The 22256-nt window shown below is 40.8% G+C and overlaps 1 protein-coding gene across 1 annotated transcript; it reads left to right on the top strand.

Annotated features, from left to right (window-relative positions):
• Positions 1–37: 37 nt before the first annotated feature.
• setd1a (SET domain containing 1A, histone lysine methyltransferase) lies at positions 38–21919 on the top strand. The gene is made up of 21 exons (XM_042723821.1): positions 38–318; positions 997–1141; positions 1240–1338; positions 1464–1734; positions 2924–3048; positions 4235–4482; positions 4571–6269; positions 8679–9680; positions 9763–9933; positions 10555–10642; positions 10788–10951; positions 11722–11761; positions 11921–12128; positions 12223–12279; positions 12790–14116; positions 14943–15333; positions 15558–15736; positions 15963–16073; positions 17512–17631; positions 17756–17893; positions 20033–21919. The coding sequence occupies exons 2-21, from the start codon at positions 1004–1006 to the stop codon at positions 20204–20206; spliced, it is 6750 nt and encodes a 2249-aa protein (XP_042579755.1). The 5' UTR covers positions 38–318; positions 997–1003; the 3' UTR covers positions 20207–21919.
• Positions 21920–22256: the final 337 nt, after the last annotated feature.

Below are 22256 nucleotides of genomic sequence, written 5' to 3'. Positions count from 1 at the left end.
GTGACTGATGGCGAGCAGGCGAGGCACTCAGGTTAGTTACGCGATGGCCGCTTACTGTATTATGTTATTCTTTTTAGTACATTTAATTTTCTGGCGGAATTTGAAGACGTTTGTCGCATCGATATTGCACCGGAATAAAAGCGACACCGTTTTAGACCAGATTTAGGGCCCGTACTTGAAAACGGAGCTAGATTTTAACTAAGGATTGTCTGTGTTCCCCGTCCGAGACAGGCCTAGCTGTAGCGAGCTAGCGGCTGTCGAAGCGGGCAATCCTCCTCAAGACGCGCGCGCCGCTGCCTGAGTCTTTTTGCACACCGTGTATGAATATTTCTTTTTAGTATTGGGAACTGGTCTAAATTCGTTTATTAGAAGTCAATGGTCGTTCCCCTGTATTCTACTGTCACGTCGTTTTGAAGTTGAACTTTAGCTAGCTCGCGCTGTGAGCGGCTAGCAGCTTCAGTGTTTATGATGTTAGCTTGTTGTTGTTGTTGCTAGTCGATATGTCAGATAGTGTATATTACACAAAATCTGCAGTGCTTTTTGTTTATTACTCCGTAAAACACAGCGGGGAGCTGTGCTTTCATTTTCCACGCTTTGTGTGTGATAAATGTGACATTTTAAGTTGAAGATAGCATATTTATCTAACTCATATGTAAGGGACGCAAAACCAGCTTATGAGATTGATTATAAAATATTAGTCAGCAACATTAATAAAGAGGTGACAACAAATAACAGCCCACTAAATGGAAACCTCTTTGTATGCGTGTTTTTATAAACAAAGTGACACCTTTTCTAGTGGAGCTGTATATGTCACGCGGTTTGCTGTTATTGTTTTGATGATTACACTGTAAGGTTTTCAAGATGGACAGTCATATTGGTTGATTGCTGAAATGAATGAGCCATAAGTGAAAAGCTTTTCTTACTGCAACTTCAACATTAGTCTTTGAGGATTGTGAGCACCTGCACAACATCTTGCTCTCGTCTCTTTCTCTGCAGTGATAGCATGGATCCGGACAGTGGGGCGGACACTCAGCAAACTCTCAGTCTGCAGTGGAAGAGCTATAAGCTAGTACAAGACCCTGCTATCCGACGGGTCGCTCAGAAAATTTACAGATACGATGGGATTCACTTTAGTGTACCGGTATGGATGTACATGTACACCTAACTGCCAAACAGAGCATACTTACACTTTTGTGTGTGCATACTTATGTAAAGTCTGTGTGTTCTGCTTGTTTTTAGGATTCAGGATTCCCGCCTGTGGGGGACTTGCGTGATCCAAGACCCCGCAGAATCTGGTCGAGACACACAGAGCTGTCACTGCCAGTGCCCAAATTCAAAGTATGCCCCTCTTTTTTTTGTCATTTCAGTTTATTATGCTGCTTTTTTGGTGAGCTCTTTGTATTCGTCTATTTTTCTGTTGTACATGCTAAACCATTTCTTCATTTTCATTTTGCTCTTCATAGTTGGACGAGTATTACGTAGGTCCTATACCACTTAAGGAAGTGACGTTTGCGAGGTTGAATGATAACATCAAAGAGCCTTTCCTGGCAGAGATGTGCGCCAAGTTTGGTGAGGTTGAGGAAATGGAGATTCTGTTTCATCCCAAGACACGGAAGCACTTGGGCTTGGCCCGCGTGCTCTTCACCAGCACTAGAGGGGCCAAAGACACTGTCAAACACCTGCACAATACTTCTGTCATGGGAAACATTGTCCATGTCCAGCTAGACATCAAAGGTGTGTTTCTGTCTTTTAATGTTTTTGATCATTAATATTCTGAGGTATGTACTTTCTATATACACTACTGTTCAAAAGTTCCGGGTCAATTAAGTTTTTTTTTTTTTTTTTTTTTTTTTTAAGAAAAAAAATTGTTTTAATTCAGAAAGATTGAATTAAAGTGATCAAAATTCACAATAAAGGCATTTATAATGTTACAAAAGATTTATTTAAAATAATTTTTTCTTTTGAACTTTAAATTGATCAAATAATCCTGAAAAAATGTCTGTCACAGTTTCCACAAAAATATAATGCAGCACAACTGTTTTCAACATTGTTGATACTAAAAAAAAAGTTACAATATAAGATATATAAAATATCAATATTAAAATGATAGTTTGTGTAACACTGAAGACTGGAGTAATGGCTGCTGAAAATTCGGCTTTGCAATCAAATAAAGTACATTTTAATATACATTATAATAGAAAATTATTTTCAAATTGTAATAATATTTCAAAGTATTACTGTTTTAGCCATATTATTAATCAAATAAATGCAGCCTTGGTGAGCATAAGATATTTCTTTCCCCCTTTTAAATGTCTTTTGCCTTCATCTAACTCAATTTTTTTTTCCTTTAAAACAACTAATATTTTAATAACATTATTAAATGTAATCCTGTAATCTCCAAATGAGTATCCATTTTTTATACTTTACGTCAGGGGTCTCCAACCCTGCTCCTGGAGAGCTACTGTCCTGCAGATTTCAGCTCCAACCCCAATAAAACACACCTGAAGCAGCTAATCAAGCTGTTCAGGGATACTTGATAATTACAGACAGGTGTGTTGGAACTGAAGTCTGCAGGCCGGTAGCTCTCCAGGAGCAGGGTTGGAGAGCCCTGCTTTACATTATAATGTTGTGATGCCTGAATTCATTTATAGCATTTAAAATATATGATTTTAGTTTTTAATTATTTATTATACATTTATCCAGATAAAACAGAATAAAATTGTAATTGTTTGCATTTCCATTTTGCAAAGAAATGTCAAAATTCATTTTAGAATAATGCTTGTTTATATCCTTGCATCTCCTTATTTCTTGCAAATATGAAACATAATGATAATGAAACTGTATAATGGATAAGTCGGAATGTCCAGTATTGCAATTAAATGCGCCACTCTGTAGTTGAATTTATATTGTGTGTGTTTTACAGGCCAACAGAGGATGAAGTACTATGACTTGATAGTGAGTGGCTCATACACCCCTCAGACAGTGCCGACTGGAGGCAAAGCTCTCACCGAAAAATTTCAGCCCCCTGCCCCGACTCAGCCAGATACAGTGAGTACCAAGCAAACCTTAGCTCAGCCACACTGGAAAGAATGCTTTGCTTTCCTATAAGTGTGCGAGGTTACCAGACAAAGTTTCTTGTTGTCCTTGAAGAGCATTGGCTTCCTTGGATTGAGTTGTCTTGTACCCCTGTCTGTGTTATTATCGTGACCACTAGTGGACACAAACTGTCTAAAACTAAAGAGCTATTAAGTGTCGCACAATGCATTGAGATTTGTGTGTGTCTGTAGATGGTGGCTGCTGGCATTGGGGCTCTTAACTCAATATGAATTGGCCATTTTTTTCAGATGTCATGTTTGTGACATTGTTTTTCCCCTGTGTAGCAGCATCATGATGTTCAGTGACCAGTGTTGTTTCCCTCACTTATCTGTAGGAGTTTTGGATTGCTTGCTTTGATCGCTTGCGTTTCCCTCAAGGGAACGATCATGTAGCCAGACCCTTGTAATAAATCAATAATACATACAGCCAGGCACAGTTCAGGGCCTTATATTTTATATAACTGTAGGCCCTGTTTAGCACACTATTTACTGTATTTTTATTTGGAATGCAACAGTATTGAAAGGATGGATGATGCAGATAAAGATGGACAATAACTCATACATTTCTAATATTAATTCTATATTTTTTAATACACTTCCATTTAAATATCTGGGGATTGTAAAAAATTGTTTAAATGCTTTTGAGAGAAATCTCATTCTCACAAAGTCTGCATTTATTTAATCAGAAATAAAGTAAAAGTAGTAACTGTTTCCCAATTTGTTTTTTTTGTTTCCATATGGTACATTTGAATGCGGTTGTGTGCTTAATATTTCTGTGGAAACCGTGATTAACATGTTACAGGATTCTTTGAATAGAAAGTTCAAAAGTGCATTTTACTGAATTAAAAAATCTTTTGTATGGTAATGCAAATGAAAAATAAAACACTACAAACAAATACAGAATGAAAAATATTTTTTTTTAGATTGAGTTATTAGTGTATTTAAAGATTTATTCAATTTTACACTGATAGACTGTAAGTGATTGTTAAATAATGGCAAAGATTGATTAATGTGAAAACTATACAATACACTATTAACCAATACCAATAATTTAAAAAAAAAACTGATAATGTGTATCACTAATTTTTATTTTTACCCTCTCTAAATGATTAATTATATTTCTTTTCTTCTTTTATCAGTCGTCTGATATCCGACGGAGGCTCTCCACAGACCAGATGTCAGCTCCTGCTGCACCTCTAAACTCTGGAAGCACCACCCCATGTTCTGTGGACACTGGATTTGGAGACCAGCGCCTAGAAACCCCTCCATCCTCACTGGGAGGAGCCTATACGCCTGGTTCCTCTGCTTCTTCACAGGGTGGCGGCACCCCTTACACCCCTCGCTCTGGAACCCCTTTCTCCCAGGACTCGGGATACTCTGTGGGCAGGTTGGTTTCCAGATTTACATAAAACCTTGATAAGAAGTTGCTCTATTATGTATCTTTAACGATTTGAGAAAATATCCTTTTATTTCAGGCATGGCAGCTATAGCAGCACTCAAAGTTATTCCCAGCAGGATATGCTTCCATCTTCCTCCTGCTCCTCTTCAGCAGTCTCCTCATCATCAGGATTCAAGCCCCCTCGCTTTCATGATGACTCACATGTTCCACCTCCGCAAGAACCCTCTGTGTTCCACAGGGGTCGGCCGGGATATCCTCCATCAGCACCCTTTAGACCGAACGAACCTCCCTATCTGTATCCCGGTGTTGGAGGTTCAGGGATGCCCATGCCTCTGCATCCACCCATGCCACCTCCAGGGCCTCAGTTTGAGCCACCTCCGCTGTCCGACAGAGAGAGAGACCGAGATAGAGAAAGGGGACACAGGGATAGGGATCGGGAGAGAGACTCAGGAGGGCGCTATGGAGGCGGGATAAGCTCCCGACGTTCTTCTTACCCCTTCCAACAGGATACAAACTCCTCGTCCACCTCCAAATCCTACCATTCACATCACTTGCATCATGCTGATCGGCGGGAGGATAGGGATGGCAGGGGCTACCGGCGCGACAGCACAGGCTCCCGCTCGGGAGATCACGGAAGGCATCGGAACCACCATCACTCCCACAACCACCACAGCAGCAGTGGAGGTGGATCGAGTCGGCGGAGGAGCAGCAGAGATCGGGAATGGGAGCGAGACAGAGAAGGAGAATATAACAGCTCTGATCCACGTTACGGAAGCCACTCAAACTCCAGCAGCCTCTCCCCTCCCTCTGCCACCTCTTATGGAGGATACTCGTCGTCTAAAGACCTGTCCCCCTATGACACACCTTCTTCCTCCCGGCTAGAGCCCTCGCCAGCTTTCCGTCCACAGCAGAGTGCAGGCGAGAGTAGTTTTGGGATGGGAGGAAGCATGGACAATGACTACCGTGCTCATTCTCACCACACGCCCCTGGCACCACCGCCACCACCTCCTCCCCTCCCGCCGGCCTCCGTCATTGCAGCCGCTGTGGCTGAAACGCTCAGCTCTCTTGATTTTGGTCAGGACAGTCCCATCCGAGAAGAACAGTGGACCAAACCCAAACGCTATCCCAGCACCCCACCCCATCCACCCCGGACACCTCCAACCTCCTCGCCACCTCACGCCTCAATCCCGTCATCCTCCACCTCCCCATCCTCCACCTCCCTGCCTCACCACCTCCCCTCTTCGACAGCATCACTCTCTCCGCCTCCTCCACAGCGTGACTCCTCCCCGGAGCCTGACTCTACCAATGAGAGCCTGCCATTCATGCATCACAGTAGCAGCTTGGACTCGCGTATTGAGATGTTGCTGAAGGAACAAAAAGCCAAGTTTTCCTTCCTTGCCTCAGATGATGAGGACGATGAGAAGGAGGAGGACAGAGAGAGGGGAAAAACAGGTGAGAATGCAGACAATGGGGGAAGCAAACTTAGAGAGGAGAACGGAGAAAGGCCTAGTCACAAGAGACAAGGAGAGACGGAGGGAGGCCAGCAGAGGAGGAGAGGAGAGAAAGATGCACGCCGCAGCAGGGGCAAAAGGCAAGGTGGTGGAGTGGGTGAAGGCAGGAAAACGCCTCCAGAGGTGGCCTCTTCCACTCCCACTATGCACAGTTTAGTGCCAGAGACTCTACAGGGCCAAATGCTGGCACCGCAGGAGGAGCACATAACCTCTGACTCACACAGGGCTCCACACACACCACCCACCTACAATGGAGAGGCACAGGTGAGTCCTACTGGTTACATGTTACATGTAAAACAAGGGTAGGTGCTATCATTTGTAATTCGAATGTGCAAATCTGCTTATTTCTGGTGTCATGGGCCACCTTTTCCGGGTCCCAAAAGAACTCAACAAACAGTGCATATATTTAATTATGTTTTTCTGTGGTACTATCAAAAAAAAAAAAAATTCTAACCTTTATCTCCATTTCGAAGGATTTCTTGTTTATTAATTGTTAAAATGTTGGTGTCTGGGACATCGTTAACCTGGAGACTGTAGTGTACACCAGAAGTTTTAAAAAACTGAGCTTAAATGTTTGTTATAGATGAAGAGTGCTCATAAATGACTGTTGAGATAGTATTCTCACTTGAGGCTTAGAAAGAGTAACAAACCCACAAACATCAATTCAAGACTCAACCAGCAAATAGCGGCTAATTAATCAGAAGTCTCACACATCCACAAAACATAAGAAGCTCACTTATTCTTTTCAAAATTATAGTAGATATATAAGGGCTAAATTACAAAATGCTCTGAGATGTTCCCACCCTAAGATTCATGATTAATTTCTGCGGCAGTGCTGGGCAACAAAAGATAAGGGAAGCATTCCTTCTCCTCCTTTTTTAAAGCTGATATGCCTATTTATTTCGTTATTATAACTATGCACTATTATTAAATGGTTAGTTTTATTTATTTGCATTAGCATTGTTTTTCTGCTGTTCACGACCCTATCAAAACAGACTTTTTATCTATTATTGTTAATATAAATGTTCACTGTTGATATAAAACAGTATTATGTGCATATATAGCTTCATGACTTCCTTAAAAGGGTTAATTCGCCCAAAATATGGTGTATATCATTTAATATATCATTGTATATAATTCACTCACTTTAGTGTGGTTCCAAAACCAGAAGACTTTAATTTAAGATACTTTTCACATAAAATTGTCACATTTCACCACATTCAGGCCATCACATGGAACTTTCAAATTGGTCGTAAAGCAAATATTGCAATTGCGATTAAAATTTATGTTGATAACAATAAGCTCTTGACATTTTTACTCTATATGAATTGATCTAACAGTCTGTCCCGCAGCAGAAATATGAATGTTGCAGTTTGTCTGATTCACAAACACACACATAATGCGTTTTTAACATCTGTAGCTGCATTTACATGGACCTTAATAATCCTTTAATAGGACTAGAAGCACAATCAGAATAAAAAAAGTCAGATGTAACCACGTCAGTCGGATTGAATTGGCCAGATCCGATTAAAATTTGATCGAATTGTAAGGAGTGGTTTATTCCTTTTGTAATCCAAGTACATTAAAACACTTGATCGGATTGAAAACTGAAACTGGAATGTACTGCGCAAGTGCAGTGACGTAAAAATAGCGTAATGACGTATGACGCGTGGAACGAGCTGTTCTTCCTGGTGAATAAAGTGTTATTCTAAAATTCTGCTTCACTCAGCGTATGTGAAGTGGAGCAGGTCGACATCCACCAGTCCTTGTTTAAAACTCATCAACAGACGCCTGGTTTTGGGTGCAGGAAGGGGCAATTTATAAAGCAGTAAAAGTAAGCAGCACAGCACAACATTTCATGTGCTGGTCGTCACCTAATTAGGACCCGAAGTAGATAAATATCAAGTGTGCTTTTTAAAAAGGTATGCAACATTCATGCAGTGTACGCATGTCAAAAGATTAAATCTGATCAGAAGCTTGTGACGTATAAACGTAATAACATTTTGACATATAAACATATCAACCCAATCACTTTATTTAGAATTCATGTAAACACTACGTTCAGATTTGTCAATCAGAATGACTTCATTCTGATGGAAGCAAAAAGTGTCCATTTAAACGTAGCTAGTAGCTCAATATGTGAGGACATGGACACATGAACTTCATTTCCAGAACTGTTCTGAGAGTCAATTCAGAAAATGAGTTCAGTTTCATTTGAGAGATACTACAATCAAATACACACTGAAACCGAATTATCTTCATGATCATTAAACCATCAAAATAAAACAAATGATGATACTTTTAATGGAATCCTATCCACTTGCTTGAGTATGGTTAATATTTAAAAAATATCTTCAATTGTGTTCCAAAGGCAAACACTGTTCTTATGGTTTTGGAATGCATGAGGGTGAGTAAATGATTCTGGAATTTTTTGTTTTTGGTGAATTATCACAGTTGAAGTCACATTTTATTTTTATAAATGTTGGTAATTCTGTCATGACGTAAATGATCCAGTAAGTTAACAGAAGTGAAAAATGCTTTTGCTCTTTTTCATGCTCTGGTAGACTTTGTCATGTTCCTTTCTGTAGCCCAGTGGTTCTCAATTCCAGTCCTGGGGACCCACTACAAACTCAGTGGGTTTAACCTGTAATCTTCACACTCTCTTCTCTCCAGCCTTCTCCTCACTCCTCTGGGGAAGATATGGAAATATCCGATGAAGATGACAATGCCATCACCACAGCAACCCCCCATCCCGCTGCCTCTTCGTCCTCTTCACCGGCCACCTCCTCGCAATCTGCCCTCCCCTCCCAAACCCCAGATCCCTCGGCGAGTCCTGCCCCGGACACCAGCCAGCACTTCAGTGCCACCATGCCACCTCCGCCGATCCCATCATACCCTCCCCACCTCCCTCCTCCACCTCTTCCTGGCTTCTCCCTGCAGCCTCCGCCACTCCCTGGCATACCACCTCCGCTTCCTCACATGGAGCTGCACCCAGAGTACCCTCCTCCGCTGCCGCATCACATGTACGACTACGCCAGCTCCATGGAGCTCATGAGCCAGTACTGCGGAGGAGCACCCATGTCATTCCAGATGCAGACACACATGCTCAGTCGCCTCCACCAGATGCGATTGGCCTCCTCCAACAGCTCTACGACACCCCCTGGAGAAGTCCCGCCCGCCTCTGAATATCCTCCGTCATTTCACCTCCATTCAATACCCCCTCCGCATGCACCTCCGCACCACCCACACCACCCATACATGGACCAAGACGGGAATGTTGCCACCCACTATGACCAAGACCACCGCTACATCCCCCCTCACTTACCATACGCCTACCCCGACCCTCATGCTGCACAGCTTCCACACCATCACGCCATCCCACCTCCCCACAGCCCCTGGCCTCCTCACCTTCTGCCTCAGCAGTTTCCTTCCCACTATCCTCCACCTGGGTTCGACACAGTGCCTGGCGTAGATGGAGAGCTGTACGGAGCGGCAGGTGACCAGATGGCCGTAGTGGGCCACAACCCCTACGAGTCAGTAGTGCAGCAGGTACTGGCAGCTTTGATCGAGGAGATGAAGAACATCATGCAGAGGGACCTGAACCGCAAGATGGTGGAGAATATCGCCTTTGGCACCTTCGACGAGTGGTGGGACCGCAAGGAACAGAAAGCTAAGGTAACGTCATAGTTTTCTGTGTTTTTTGTGAATCACCTTCAGTGTTCATGAACTGTACCACCTCTTGCTCTCGTTTGCTCAGCCATTCCAGACAGCCATGCGGGGAGTTGCAGTGGTGCGCGAGGAGGACAAGAAGGATGAGAAGACGAGCAACCGACCTCGGGAGCCACTCATGTCTCTGGTAGACTGGGCCAAGAGTGGAGGCATGGAGGGTTTCTCCCTGCGGGGGGCCTTGCGTTTGCCTTCTTTTAAGGTAATTTATGTTATTTCCCACCTATTAAACATCTGAAAACAGTTTCCAACATTCGCAAGTAATTGTCACATTTCACCCCCAAGAGGCCATCATAAGGAAACTTTCATATTGTCTTAAAGCAAATTGATCTTTATCCTTCATTTAGGGCTGGGTGGTAAACAATATCATATTGCAATTGTGATTAAAATTTATGTTGATAAGCTGTGGACATTTTTACTCTATATGGATTGATCTTACATCCTGTCCCAGAGCAGAAATATGAATGTCACAGTTTTATCTGATAAACAAACGCAAACACACATATGATGCTAACAGAGTTTTTAGCATCTGTGTCTCACTATGTGAGGACATGGACACATAAACTTAATTTCCAGAGCTGATCTGAGAGTCATTTCAGAGAAATTTCAGTTTCATTTGAGAAAAATAACCATCAAATACACACTAATACTGAATTATATTCACAACAAACCATCAAAACAAAAGATTTGTTTAGCTTGAAGAAATTATAACAGAAATTGAAATATTTTCATTTAATTGCATTAAGACTGGTACACTTCATTATCATAATTTGAAATAATCTCATATGAAAATGATGTTACTAATGAGGAGTGTGTTGTTCAGGTGAAGAGGAAGGAGCCTCAGGAACTTGTGGAGGGTGATGATCTGAAGAGAGCCAGGCCTTCCACTCCACCTGATGAGGAAGATGAGGGTATGACTTTAATGCTGTTTTAGAACCAGATTAATGACATTACCGTAATTCTCGCAAATGTTCTGTTTTTGACGTTTACATAATTACTTCTATAACCTCCCTATGCAACTTCCTCTGCTAACTATTCTTTTTCTCTCTCTCTCAGACTCGTATCAGGGGAAATCTGCTGACACTGCTGCAGGAAGAACAGAGGAGAGGCGTGTGGCAGACAGAGGAGCAGCCAGGAGAAGGAGCAGAGCCAAGGCGCGCAAACCATACGATCTGGACAGCGAGGGAGAAGAAACATCAGATGGTTCCTCCTCTGAGAAGGTTGGTTTCTTTTGTTTGTGTCTGTGTAGTAGTGGGCACAGGCTGGTTTGGAGCATTCTATTACTCCTTTATAACTCAAGCCTCATTTGCCCTCCGCGAAATTTATATTTTAAATTTTATTAGTATTAGAACTTACACTTATTTAAAATTTGTAGAATTTACATTTTTTGTGAATCTAATATTTATATTTTATTTTCCACTTTATTTCAGTTAACAAAAACAATTTTTAATTTTAACCTTTAGTTAATGACAACACTGTTGTCATCAGACAGCACTGTTTAAAATTATGACCAACTTAACTGAACAACCTCATAAATTGAACAATTTATCTGTTCTGAATTAAAAAAAAAAAAAAGATTAGATTCTATTTTTTCTTCTAATAAATTTTACACAGAATTACATAACGTGTGTAACATCTCAGGAAACTCTGGAATTGTTAACATCTACAAATTTAAATATTTCACTGTTCATGAATGACAGATCAATGTTCATTTAAATATTTACAAAACATGGTATAATGTCATCAATATTTAATGTGAATAATTTTTTTTCTCTTGTCACAATACAATATGTGATGCCTATCAAGGCAAAAATTCTGTCAAGATGAATTTTTTGCAGAGTATGTAATACTTGTTATTTCATTGAATAATAGCTAGATGGCAGCATTTCTTTTTTTCTCTTTAAATTCTGTGGAGCAATTCTCATAACTCCTAACAGATGAGTTCAAACATGTTATTGTGAATGGTGATTCCTCATTGTTTTATGTTTAGGAGGAGGATGAAGACAGTGACAAAGTGGATGAGTCAGAAGGTATAAAGCCGTCTTGTTTGTCTTTTGTACTGTGGTTATTAATTTGAGTCCTTGTTGCTATGTGCACTTTATTTTAAGCTTTTATTGTCTATCCAATCATATTTTTTAGATCTATGAGTTTTGCTATCTAATTATTTTCTCTATTTCTCATTTTTTTAGATGAAGCCCTTAGTGCAGACAGTGATGACGAAAGCATTTCCTCCTCCTCTTCTGAGAGCTCATCACCATCATCCTCAGCATCGTCCTCTTCCTCCGATGAGGAAGATGAAGAAGATGGTGAACAGGCCGCTGAGAGTGAGTCATTGGACACAATGGATGAGTCTACGATGGACAGCGTGGCGGCTATAGATGCAGAAAAGGATGGAAGGTATGTCTCTCTGCGAGAACTGATAGTGTGAAGAAAGTTGTCTCTTCACAGATATCACAGATATGTTGACATGCATTATGTCTGTTTCTTACAGGGACAAAGCAAGCATTGACCTATCATCAGTGACTTCAGCAGAGGTCAAACAAGGTCAGTTAAAAAAAGTAATAGTCCAACCAAAAATGAAAATTGTCATCACTTAGGTCCAATTTTAATTCACACGCAACTTTAATCTCTCTATCAAAATGGACATATTTGAGAAAAAATTTTTTTCGCAAACATTTCTTTGAGTAACATGACTGTAAGTATTGGGCCTTACTCACCGCCATACCCTCATGTCATTCCAAACCTGTTTGACTTTCTTTATTCTGCTGAACACAAAAGATATTTTGAAGAATAATGATAACCAAACAGTTTCGTTTCCCATTGGCTTCCACTGTATTTTTTGTCCATAAGATGGAAGTCAGTGGAAGCCAAAAAATCTTCTTTTGTGTTCCTCAGAAGAAAGTAGGTCAAACAGGTTTGGAACGACATTAGGGTGAGTAAGTGATAACAGAATTGAGTGGACTATCCTGTTAATGAGCAAATTTATGAGTTCAAAATTCCTTATTTTTGTTTTAAAAAAGTGTGAAGTTTTGTTCACTTGATTCTTTTTCACTTCCAGAGAGGAGAAAACAGTTACAGCTGTGCCTCAATCTTCTCCATATGCCCGTCCTCCTTCGCCCATTCTCCTCCTTCCCCCACTCAAGAAACGGCGCAAAACTGTTTCTTTCTCGATGGAAGAGAGCGAGGTCAAGCCCTCCATTCAGTCTTCATCTTCTCCCTCTCCATCTCCCTCTCCTGTCTCACAAGCCTCAGATGTTCCTACTTCTGCTTCTCCCGGATGCACGCCCACAGCAACTGCTCCAGCCGCCTCCTCCAAGCCCGTCCCCATGCTCCTTCCTTTTGCTTCTCGTCCCAACGACAGTAATGCCCTTACCTCCCCTGCTTCCCCTTCTGCCGTTCTTACCGTCCCTCCACCAGTGCGCTCCCTGCGGCCTGATGAGTCCAAAAAGAGTCCAGGTCTCCCTCCATCCCCACAAACTCCCACTGCCAAAAACTCCTCCAAACGTGGCAAAGACTCTCCCAGAACACCCCCAGCACCTGTCTGCCTCACTGTCCAGAACCTGCCGCTGGACCATGCCTCCTTGGTCAAAGTGGCCTACGAGGACCCCGTCCATATTTCAACCACGCAGAAGGGTCGTGCACGTGGTCGCACTCGGACACTCAGCCAGTCGGCTTCCGCCCCTCATCTGCATCCCGCTCTGGAGGAAGAGGAGGATGAAGAGGGGCTGGAGCAGCGGCTGAAACTCAGGGAGCAGCTGGGAGTGTCCAGCCTGCTGCAGCTGGCCTCTGCCCCCAAGCCTGACCTCTCGGTGCTGGCTGATGTGGCACTGAAAATGGACCCGGAGGCTGATATTGACTCTGAAGAAACTGAGACCTCCGATGAGGCAGAGGAGCACAAGCTTGAGGAAGAAGAGGGAGACTTCTTCGCCCCGCACCCACGCCAACCAGAGGGTCTGTTCGTCCTGCAGGAGCACAACTATTCTAAAACTCCTGCTCCTCTGAACCTCACGTCTCCACAAAAGAGGACGAAACAGGACTCCACAGTCCTGCTCCCTGCCGACCTCAACCAGCACGGTGTTCAGGAAGCCCCTGAAGAGGTCATCGGGGATGCTCTAGCTGCAAGAGGGGAGGCTCCAGAGCTATACGGGGACCTCTCTGGGATGGGCCTGCTGTGCGAGGCCAGGGACACGGCTGAGACGCAGACCAAGACACTTGGCCCACCACACAAGAGGAGAGGATTGATTAGCAAAGAGATGGAGATGGAAGAGAGGGGTAAAGGGAAGAGCAAGAAGAGAAGTAGGAAGGACAAAGAAAATGAGGAACTGCAAATCTCTAAGAAGCAGAAGGAGAAACAGATCAAGAAACAGAAGAAAAGAAAGTTAGAGGTTTGTGCTTCTGTCTGGTTCTCATTAACAAAGTTGTTGTGAGAGAATTCACCCTTAAGCATCAATTAGATTAATTGTCAAATGAGGATTTTGTACTAGACGTGTCAGAAATTTTCCACTAACAAGCTACTACTTCTCAACATGTAGGGATGTAACATGAAAAAAGTGACATTGTTGATTTGTCATTGTATTACATTTATTGCCAGTAGAACCAAGACAAACATATAGTCCAATAGGGGTGGGTAATATATTGATTTTTCTTACCGATTGTGATCGTCATTTGAATAGTTTTGTTTTTTTCTGAAACTCCCATGATCTGATGCTTTTGAAACATCTGCAGCAGTTCAGTTTACCACTTTTACTCAAACAGATATTCGCATTCTTTTTGAACCAGATAAATGTGTTTTGTTAGTGGCTTTTAGTGTAATTAATGTTTTTTAAAGGGTTGCTTGATTGTGATTTTCAGTTTAAATAACTTGAAGCTTGAAAAGCTACAGTTTCATTGGTCATTGTAAGAGGATCTTTGCAACATCTTAGATGGTTTGTATATATATTTTCTCAATGGTCTATATCCTAGTTGAGTGCCACTTTGCATTGTCAGTGTAGCACTGTTGTAACATTTTTACCACGCTGGAATGTTTCAGGCTATATAACGATATAACAGTTTGTCCTACAAACCCACAGAACTTGAACTGATTCCAACAGTTCTGCATTGTTGGGTAATACTGTAAAGTTTGTCATAGTGGCGGAATATCCCCCCATTTGTTCTGCATTTTAGTGCCTTTTGTCTGTTTGCTAACATTTTCCTAACATACTATATTGCCAGGAATATGAAGAAGATGTGGATGTGGAACAGTTGGAGTCTGGTGAGCTTTCCAGCTCCAGCTCTGACTCAGGAGACTCTGACTTCGGTCTGGAGAGATCGCTGGAGTTTGAAAAGGAAGAGGTTAGAAAGAGCGAACGACTTTTCCTGCAGGAAGCTGGCTTGACCCCCTCGACTCAGCGACGGCCCAAACACGTTCCCACCCCAGCTCCCGTACCACAGCCCTCTTACAAGAACCGTAGCGAGTTTGAACAGATGACCATCCTGTATGACATCTGGAACTCTGGCCTGGACCAGGAAGATATGAGGCTCCTGAAGAGCACCTACGAGAAACTGTTGCAGGATGATCACGCCACCGACTGGCTCAACGACACACACTGGGTCCCTCATACCAATATCCTTACAGCTACCTAATGCATGGTTTATACCAGCAAATATGTGCTTTTATTAGTGATACAGGAGCCCACAGTATTATCAGTACCACAATACCAAATTTAAAGAGTAAACAAGAAGTGTAAAAGCGTACAAGTAAAGAGAGCGAAAGGCTACTTTACACATTGATGCTGCTTTCTAAGTGCATTTTTCCCAAGGTTTGCTCCCTTAACCTCTTGCCTCCACTCACCAACATCCCCGACCCCCGGCGGAAGAAGAAGACCGCAGATAGGCAGCTAAGAGAGCATGTGACGGGCTGTGCTCGTAGTGAAGGCTACTATGCCATCAGCCGCAAGGAGAAAGACGTCTACCTTGAGCTAGACCAGCCAGTGACTGTGCAGGAAGCTGGAGACTATGATACTGCAGTAGGTTCACTTTGTTTTAACTCAAATGTGTGTTGAACTTGTAATTGAAGTCTTGTCTGTTTTTTTTTATTGTGAAGATGTCAGATTTAAATGTACATACTATAGTTGTTACTGAAAATATTTTTGACTCATTAAATTACTTTGTTCAGCATGAATATGAGAGAAAGTTTGGGTTAGTAGTTTGTATCCATCTGAGCAGCTCTCTCTCTCTGTCTGTCCATCATAGGGCTCGAATCGTCTGCTCTCTGAAAGGCGCTCTGAGCAGCGGCGTCTCCTCAGTGCTATTGGCACTGCAGCAGTGATGGACTCAGACCTGTTGAAACTGAACCAGCTGAAGGTAAAGTTCTTTAGTTCATTGACACAACCATGACCTTGAGCATACTATCAACCCTTTGATTACATTGACCTCACCACTCCTTCAATTCCACAAACTCCCTTCAGCTTGTTTTCAGTTCTAGTAATCCATATGTAAGTGCAATGCCCGTGTAGTGGTTGGCATCTGTGGACACATTGACCGGACAGGTCTCTTTGTAGTGTAATTCATACCCCCCCAGTCAGCTCTGTAGTCTACTGACTCCTGTGTCAGTGACCCTGACTGGCCGAGCCTTATCAGTGGTTCTGGCTGTTGCTATGGTTGACAAGATCTTTGAGATTGAGTTCATGTGTTCAAAGTTAAAAGGTGTTCCTATAAAAGCAGTTCTTATCTTTGGATCTCCCTAATTGCATGTTCTTTGAGGAAAGAATGAATGAATACACGCCATATAAAGGGCAGACAATTGTCTCGTTGGTTTATTATGCAGCAGGTGTGGAGGTACTATACAAAAAGGCTTCCCTTTAATGTTTTTTTCTCTTAATAGCCAGATCTTAATCAGTTAACTGGATGTATGTCCTTAACAGGCCATTAACCAGTCTCAATTATAATCTGTGTTTGTGGAAGTTACTAGGAGGAGTTGTTTAAACTGTCTTGGAAAAAAGAACAATGTTTATACAACAACGTTTAGACTAATAGGAATGCTTCAGCCCAGGGACGTCTTGTGTTAATCAATGTTTCGTCTGTCGTCATTTAACCACCCTCATGTTGTTCCAGTCAGTAAGATTTTTTTTTTTAAGAAAATATATATATTATGTTATGTATTATATTTAATCAAGGAAGCATTCAGTGGCTCAAAAGTGAGTCAAGATATTCATGAAGTTATAAAATATTTCTGTATTAAACTTTCTATTCATTAAAGAAGGCAGAAAAAAATTATCAGTCTCCACAAAAATAACAAGCAGCAACTGTTTTCAACAATGATAATAGGAAATGTTTCTTGAGCAGCATATCAAATCAGCAGATCATGTGACACTGTATACTGAAGTAATGACTGCTGAAAATTTGTCCTCACAGGAATACATTTCAAAATATATTAAAGTAGAAAATCATTATTTTAAATTACAATATTTCAATACTACCCTTTTTAACTGTATTTTTGCATTTTATCGAATGAATACAGCCTTGGTGAGCAAAGGCTGCTTTTTAAAAAAAACATTCAGAAATCTTGCTGACACAAAACTTGTGAACAGCAGTATAAAAGATGATGAAAAGGTGTGTGCATAATCCAAATTTAAATGCATGCATCTGTCTTAAGAATGTTAATGAGCAAAATATTAGCATAATTGTGATTATTTATTCGGAATATGGCCAAATTTGGGGTTAATGTTCATATGTGCTTTTAAACATAGTCAATCCTGTTGGTGTTTACATGTCTTCATGCTTGTAATTCATCTGCTTGCAGTTCCGTAAGAAGAAACTGAGGTTTGGCCGCAGCCGTATCCATGAATGGGGCCTGTTTGCCATGGAACCTATTGCTGCAGATGAGATGGTCATTGAATATGTGGGACAGAGTATCAGACAGGTAAGCCTTCAAGCTGAAGTATAAGTTACTTCTATTAAATAATCTATACTAGGAAGTGAGTATTGAGGAAAACATACTTGTTGATTTGTTGGTGGTAATTGTGTGATTGTTGTACCATTTGTAGATGGTTGCTGATAATCGGGAGAAGCGATATGCCCAAGAAGGCATCGGGAGCAGCTACCTATTCCGTGTCGATCATGACACTATCATTGATGCCACCAAATGTGGCAACTTGGCTCGGTTTATTAACCACTGCTGCACGGTAAGTACCCTCCTAGTGACACATACATTTCCATGTATCTCAAATACCACATGATGTCTGATAAACATACTGCTGCCACTCGGAATGTCAATAGCTGCCACATTTATATAAACCCACCATCAGTTTTGCATTAAACTGAAGGTGATCTAGGTTATGCAGGGCTTGATGCCAAGGATTTTTTTGTTCAATTTTTCATTTGCCTTGGGGAAAAAACAACAACTTATGTATTCAACCCTCTACACTGTGAGTAAATCGCTCACATATGTGACTAAATCTTCGCTCTGGGCAACTAAATGATGTCTAGCATTAGCCACTGACTTATAAATTCTTAGATTTTACTCACCAGTGTGTGAGTTGAAGGCTAAGTATAAGTTTAACAGTATTTTCACTCGCCCCCAACACTCAGAATGAGAGCTTCAGAAGTAGAATTCAAAGTATTATTATTTTTATCATCTCATCAGTATTATTGATAGCTGGTGTTTTTTTTTTTGTTTGTTTGTTTTTTTACTACAGAAACACTAAATGACCAACAATCCTAAGTTCAGTTAAAATGACAACTATGCATTCATACATGGTTACCAAGTTTTAATTCAAATGACTGAAGTTCTATCATTAAATAATGCTTGATTATTATGATATCATATTATAATGCTTGACTGACTGATGTTAAGAGTTTACTTTCAAATATTTCAAAAGCTGTCCCATTTTACAAACATAAGTTTTATCTGGGCCAGTGACAATTCCCCTAGCTGTCCCGAATGTTTTTCACAGTGACCCCGGGCCATCAGATAGTCCTTATTGTCAAGTCCTGTTATAAATGTGAATGTTCACAGATGGTCTTCCAGATCTGCAGATTTGTGTCCTCTATTTAATGTGCTTCCCTGCAACTGCTGGATTTGCTCATTTGTTGCTGATAAGACTTGCATAAAGTTACATTTGGTCTTTATATGGTTTGTAAAAGCGAAGAAAAGGCATGTTTTGTTCTCTCTCCAGCTGTGAATGGAATTTTTAAATGCGAATTTAAGGCTTTTATTGTTGTATATCCATCTTTTAATGTATCTTCTGTTTTGAATGTTATGAGCCTAAAAACATGAAAAAGCAATGAACCCTCTTCACCAACCGAGGTCTTGACAATTATATGCCTAAAAACATGAATTGTTAGGTTTTGCCATACCAGGGTATATCAATAAACACAGTTCAGATACAGGTTTTCACATAAACAAAGTTTTATAAAATGATAAACTACACATTTCAGCCTTTTAAGCATTTTTTTTAAGAAAATGGAGTAAATTGTATATATTTTATTGTTTTAAGTATGTTACTGTCTAAATTGTTTAGATTTTTATAATGCATTATCTTCTTGTCGATCCACCAGTTCACATTTACAATTTTGCGAGTTTGCTGGGTGAAAACACTGGCTGATTGAAATTACATTCTCTGCCAGCAGGAGGCGCTTTTGGAATGATAGAAATACAGCTGTTTCCCCGGGAACCACAGAACACAAAGCAGCACAGCAGCAGCTGATTTTGAAACATGCAGCGCTTATATTTATTCAATGAAATCATAGCCTTTTTAAGTTTAAATGTCACATTAAGCCGTATCACAATTTAAGTCCTCCTGAAAACATAATTAAGACTTTCTTGTACTATTTAAGACTTTTTACAGCCTTAAATTTGATGCAACTAAATTTAAGACTTTTTAAGGACCTGTCAACTGTCCTTATTTTTGAAAATGCCATTGTTTTCACTCACTGAAATTTTCATGTCTGCGCTCTGCTCTCTTCACTGCACATCTGAAGGTAGCAACAGTTAAATGTAGTAGCTGCCTATGGCACCGTAAGACCCAAACAGCTCTACTGCGCCGAACTTGATGCTCTTGAAAGAAATGTAATTTTATTAGAAAATAGTGTTTGGCATTTATTTATTTCATTATGTCAAAAGGTTTCGCGGTCCGGTTAGACGCATCTTGCGGTCTGGATTCGGACCGGAGTCCGCCAGTTGGTGACCCCTGCCTTAGAGCTATGCTGAACAGAAATGCAACATTAAAATTTCCCAACTCTCCTATGGGAGATAATGTAATTCAGGAAACCCATATTTGTTCTGCATCTTCTTGATGATTTCATGTACTCCTCTCTCACAGCCCAACTGCTACGCCAAAGTGATCACCATTGAATCCCAGAAGAAGATAGTCATATACTCCAAGCAGCCCATCGGTGTGAATGAGGAGATCACATATGATTACAAGTTCCCCATTGAAGAGAACAAAATCCCATGTCTGTGTGGCACGGAGAACTGCAGAGGAACCCTCAACTAAAAGTGTCCTAGACCTTCCCCTGATACATGTCTTGCCAATCAAGCTACTCTTCTCGGCGCACAACAATGTAGGTAGTGTATGATGGGAGAACATCAGACTCTTTGAAAAGCTTCTATACAGGCACAGATGTGTCGGGATGTTTATTAAGATGTTTGGCCCAGGGTGATTGGAATCTCAGCACTGCCGCAACACCTCCAGTTCCACCTGTAAAGTGTTTTTTCTTTCTCCTGCCCTGACTCTTATCTAATTTCCTTCCTCCTGTTGCAGCTGTGTTGGATGGTGTTGTTTTGCCAAGGTCTATGCTTTGAAGTTGTTCAGCAACTGCGCACACACATATTCCACTCACTTATGCACAACGTCTGACAGTGGCAAACACCCTTAAAATGCTGGGTCTTTTTTCCAAGGGCAACTTTTAAAGACCTGCTTAATGGACTTAAGACTTTTCACCACTGTTGTGAGAGAGAGAGTAATAATTTTAGTTTATTATTTATTGTCTGTTCTGATGCCTGTCCGTTCATTTAGGTCAGATCTATCGCTGTACCTTCTTCTGATTATCTGCGTAGTATCACCTCTGCCTGTTTTTTTTTTTTTTTTTTTTTTTATATGAAGCTGTTTTGACGCACACGTTTCTCTCAAAACCAACCTCAATTAAAAACGCCTCCTTTTCCAGCATGAAGTGCTGGTATTCTGTAACTTTAAAAATGGTCTAGTATTGTAAGTTGTTACATTGTACATTTACTACTATATTTTTTTTTCCCACAAATTAGATGTTACAATGCCAGTACACTGTAAAAACAGTTATTCTAGAGGTTATCATGTACCTGCCATCATTTTAATACACCCCTTACATGAACTGATACCCCTTTCGTTCAAAGTTTTTAGCAATACAAGGACAGGACGGATGAGTCATCTGTTTGGTGTGCTGAAATATATGTGCATTGATATTTTAGCAAAATAATGGAAATATTGATTGGGGTTTCCTTTGCCGTTGATATTATTGTAGACCACTGAAGAACTGTGGAGGAATGGGACATGTGTTTTGAGACAAAGCACTCTATTGCGGGGCTAGTAACTACTCTGCTAAAGAGAATATGATCATAAAATAGATATTTCCTCCTAGCTCAATTGTCGAAAGATCCAAAACTTGGTGTGCATACTTAACCAAAAAAATGGATGTCCCAAAAATTCCTCTGAGAGATGTGTTTGTGTGGAGATTCACTCTGTTCCTTCTGTTCTGTCCTTTCCTATAAATGGTAATCTCTCTCTCTCTCTCACTGCTCCGCTCTGCCATATATTGGCATTTCCGTTTTCCTCACAATGTCAGAGGGCCTTGCCAGCATCTGTTCCTTTCAGAGGAAGACCTGTAAAAAATGTAGATTTACCGCAGTCTTTCAGTAAAAACTGATCCACAGAAGTGTAACCATAAAAACAAAACGAAAAAGGACAAAAAAGATAAAGAATTACATGTAAATATTGTAGAGGTGTTTGTTTCTCGTAGAAACACACTGGTTCTAGTCTGTAAATATGTTCATCTTTTTCCTACTTCCCATTGCAAGAAAATAATTGTACATACCTATCATTCAGTTATCTTATTTGTTTTTGTTTTTTTGTTTTAATTTGATTTAAAGTTTTAATATTATTTGCAATATTTCTCTTGTATTAATGCGTTGGACCCTTTATTAATGGTGCATTAAAATATTTTTTAAAAAATAATTGATGTTCAGTGTTTTCTTCCCCCACCTTTGAAACAGGTTGAAATCTAACGTGTTTGTGTGGCTGCAGGTGCCTGGGTTTGCAAATGACAGGCCATCACAGCACCACTTGAAATTTAAAGTTATTTTAGATGTGACTCCTTCTGTATATTTATAGTTAAATGAAATATGACCCATCAAGCTTTAATAATACATTCAGGCATGAGCACTGCTGGGGCTCCTGCTGCATGGAAATGAGAAATGCTTAGCATTTCTAAGGCCTGCTTTAACCTAAAGGGAAAGAACCAAATAATTGCTGAACTTTTTGTTTATATTAACAAATATTTGCCTTGGCAACA

Source organism: Cyprinus carpio, chromosome A3 (genome assembly GCF_018340385.1).
Source record: "Cyprinus carpio isolate SPL01 chromosome A3, ASM1834038v1, whole genome shotgun sequence".
NCBI classification, from domain to species: domain Eukaryota; kingdom Metazoa; phylum Chordata; class Actinopteri; order Cypriniformes; family Cyprinidae; genus Cyprinus; species Cyprinus carpio.
The sequence above is the reverse complement of the archived record's forward strand: the minus strand, read 5'-3'. Positions and strand labels throughout refer to the sequence as shown.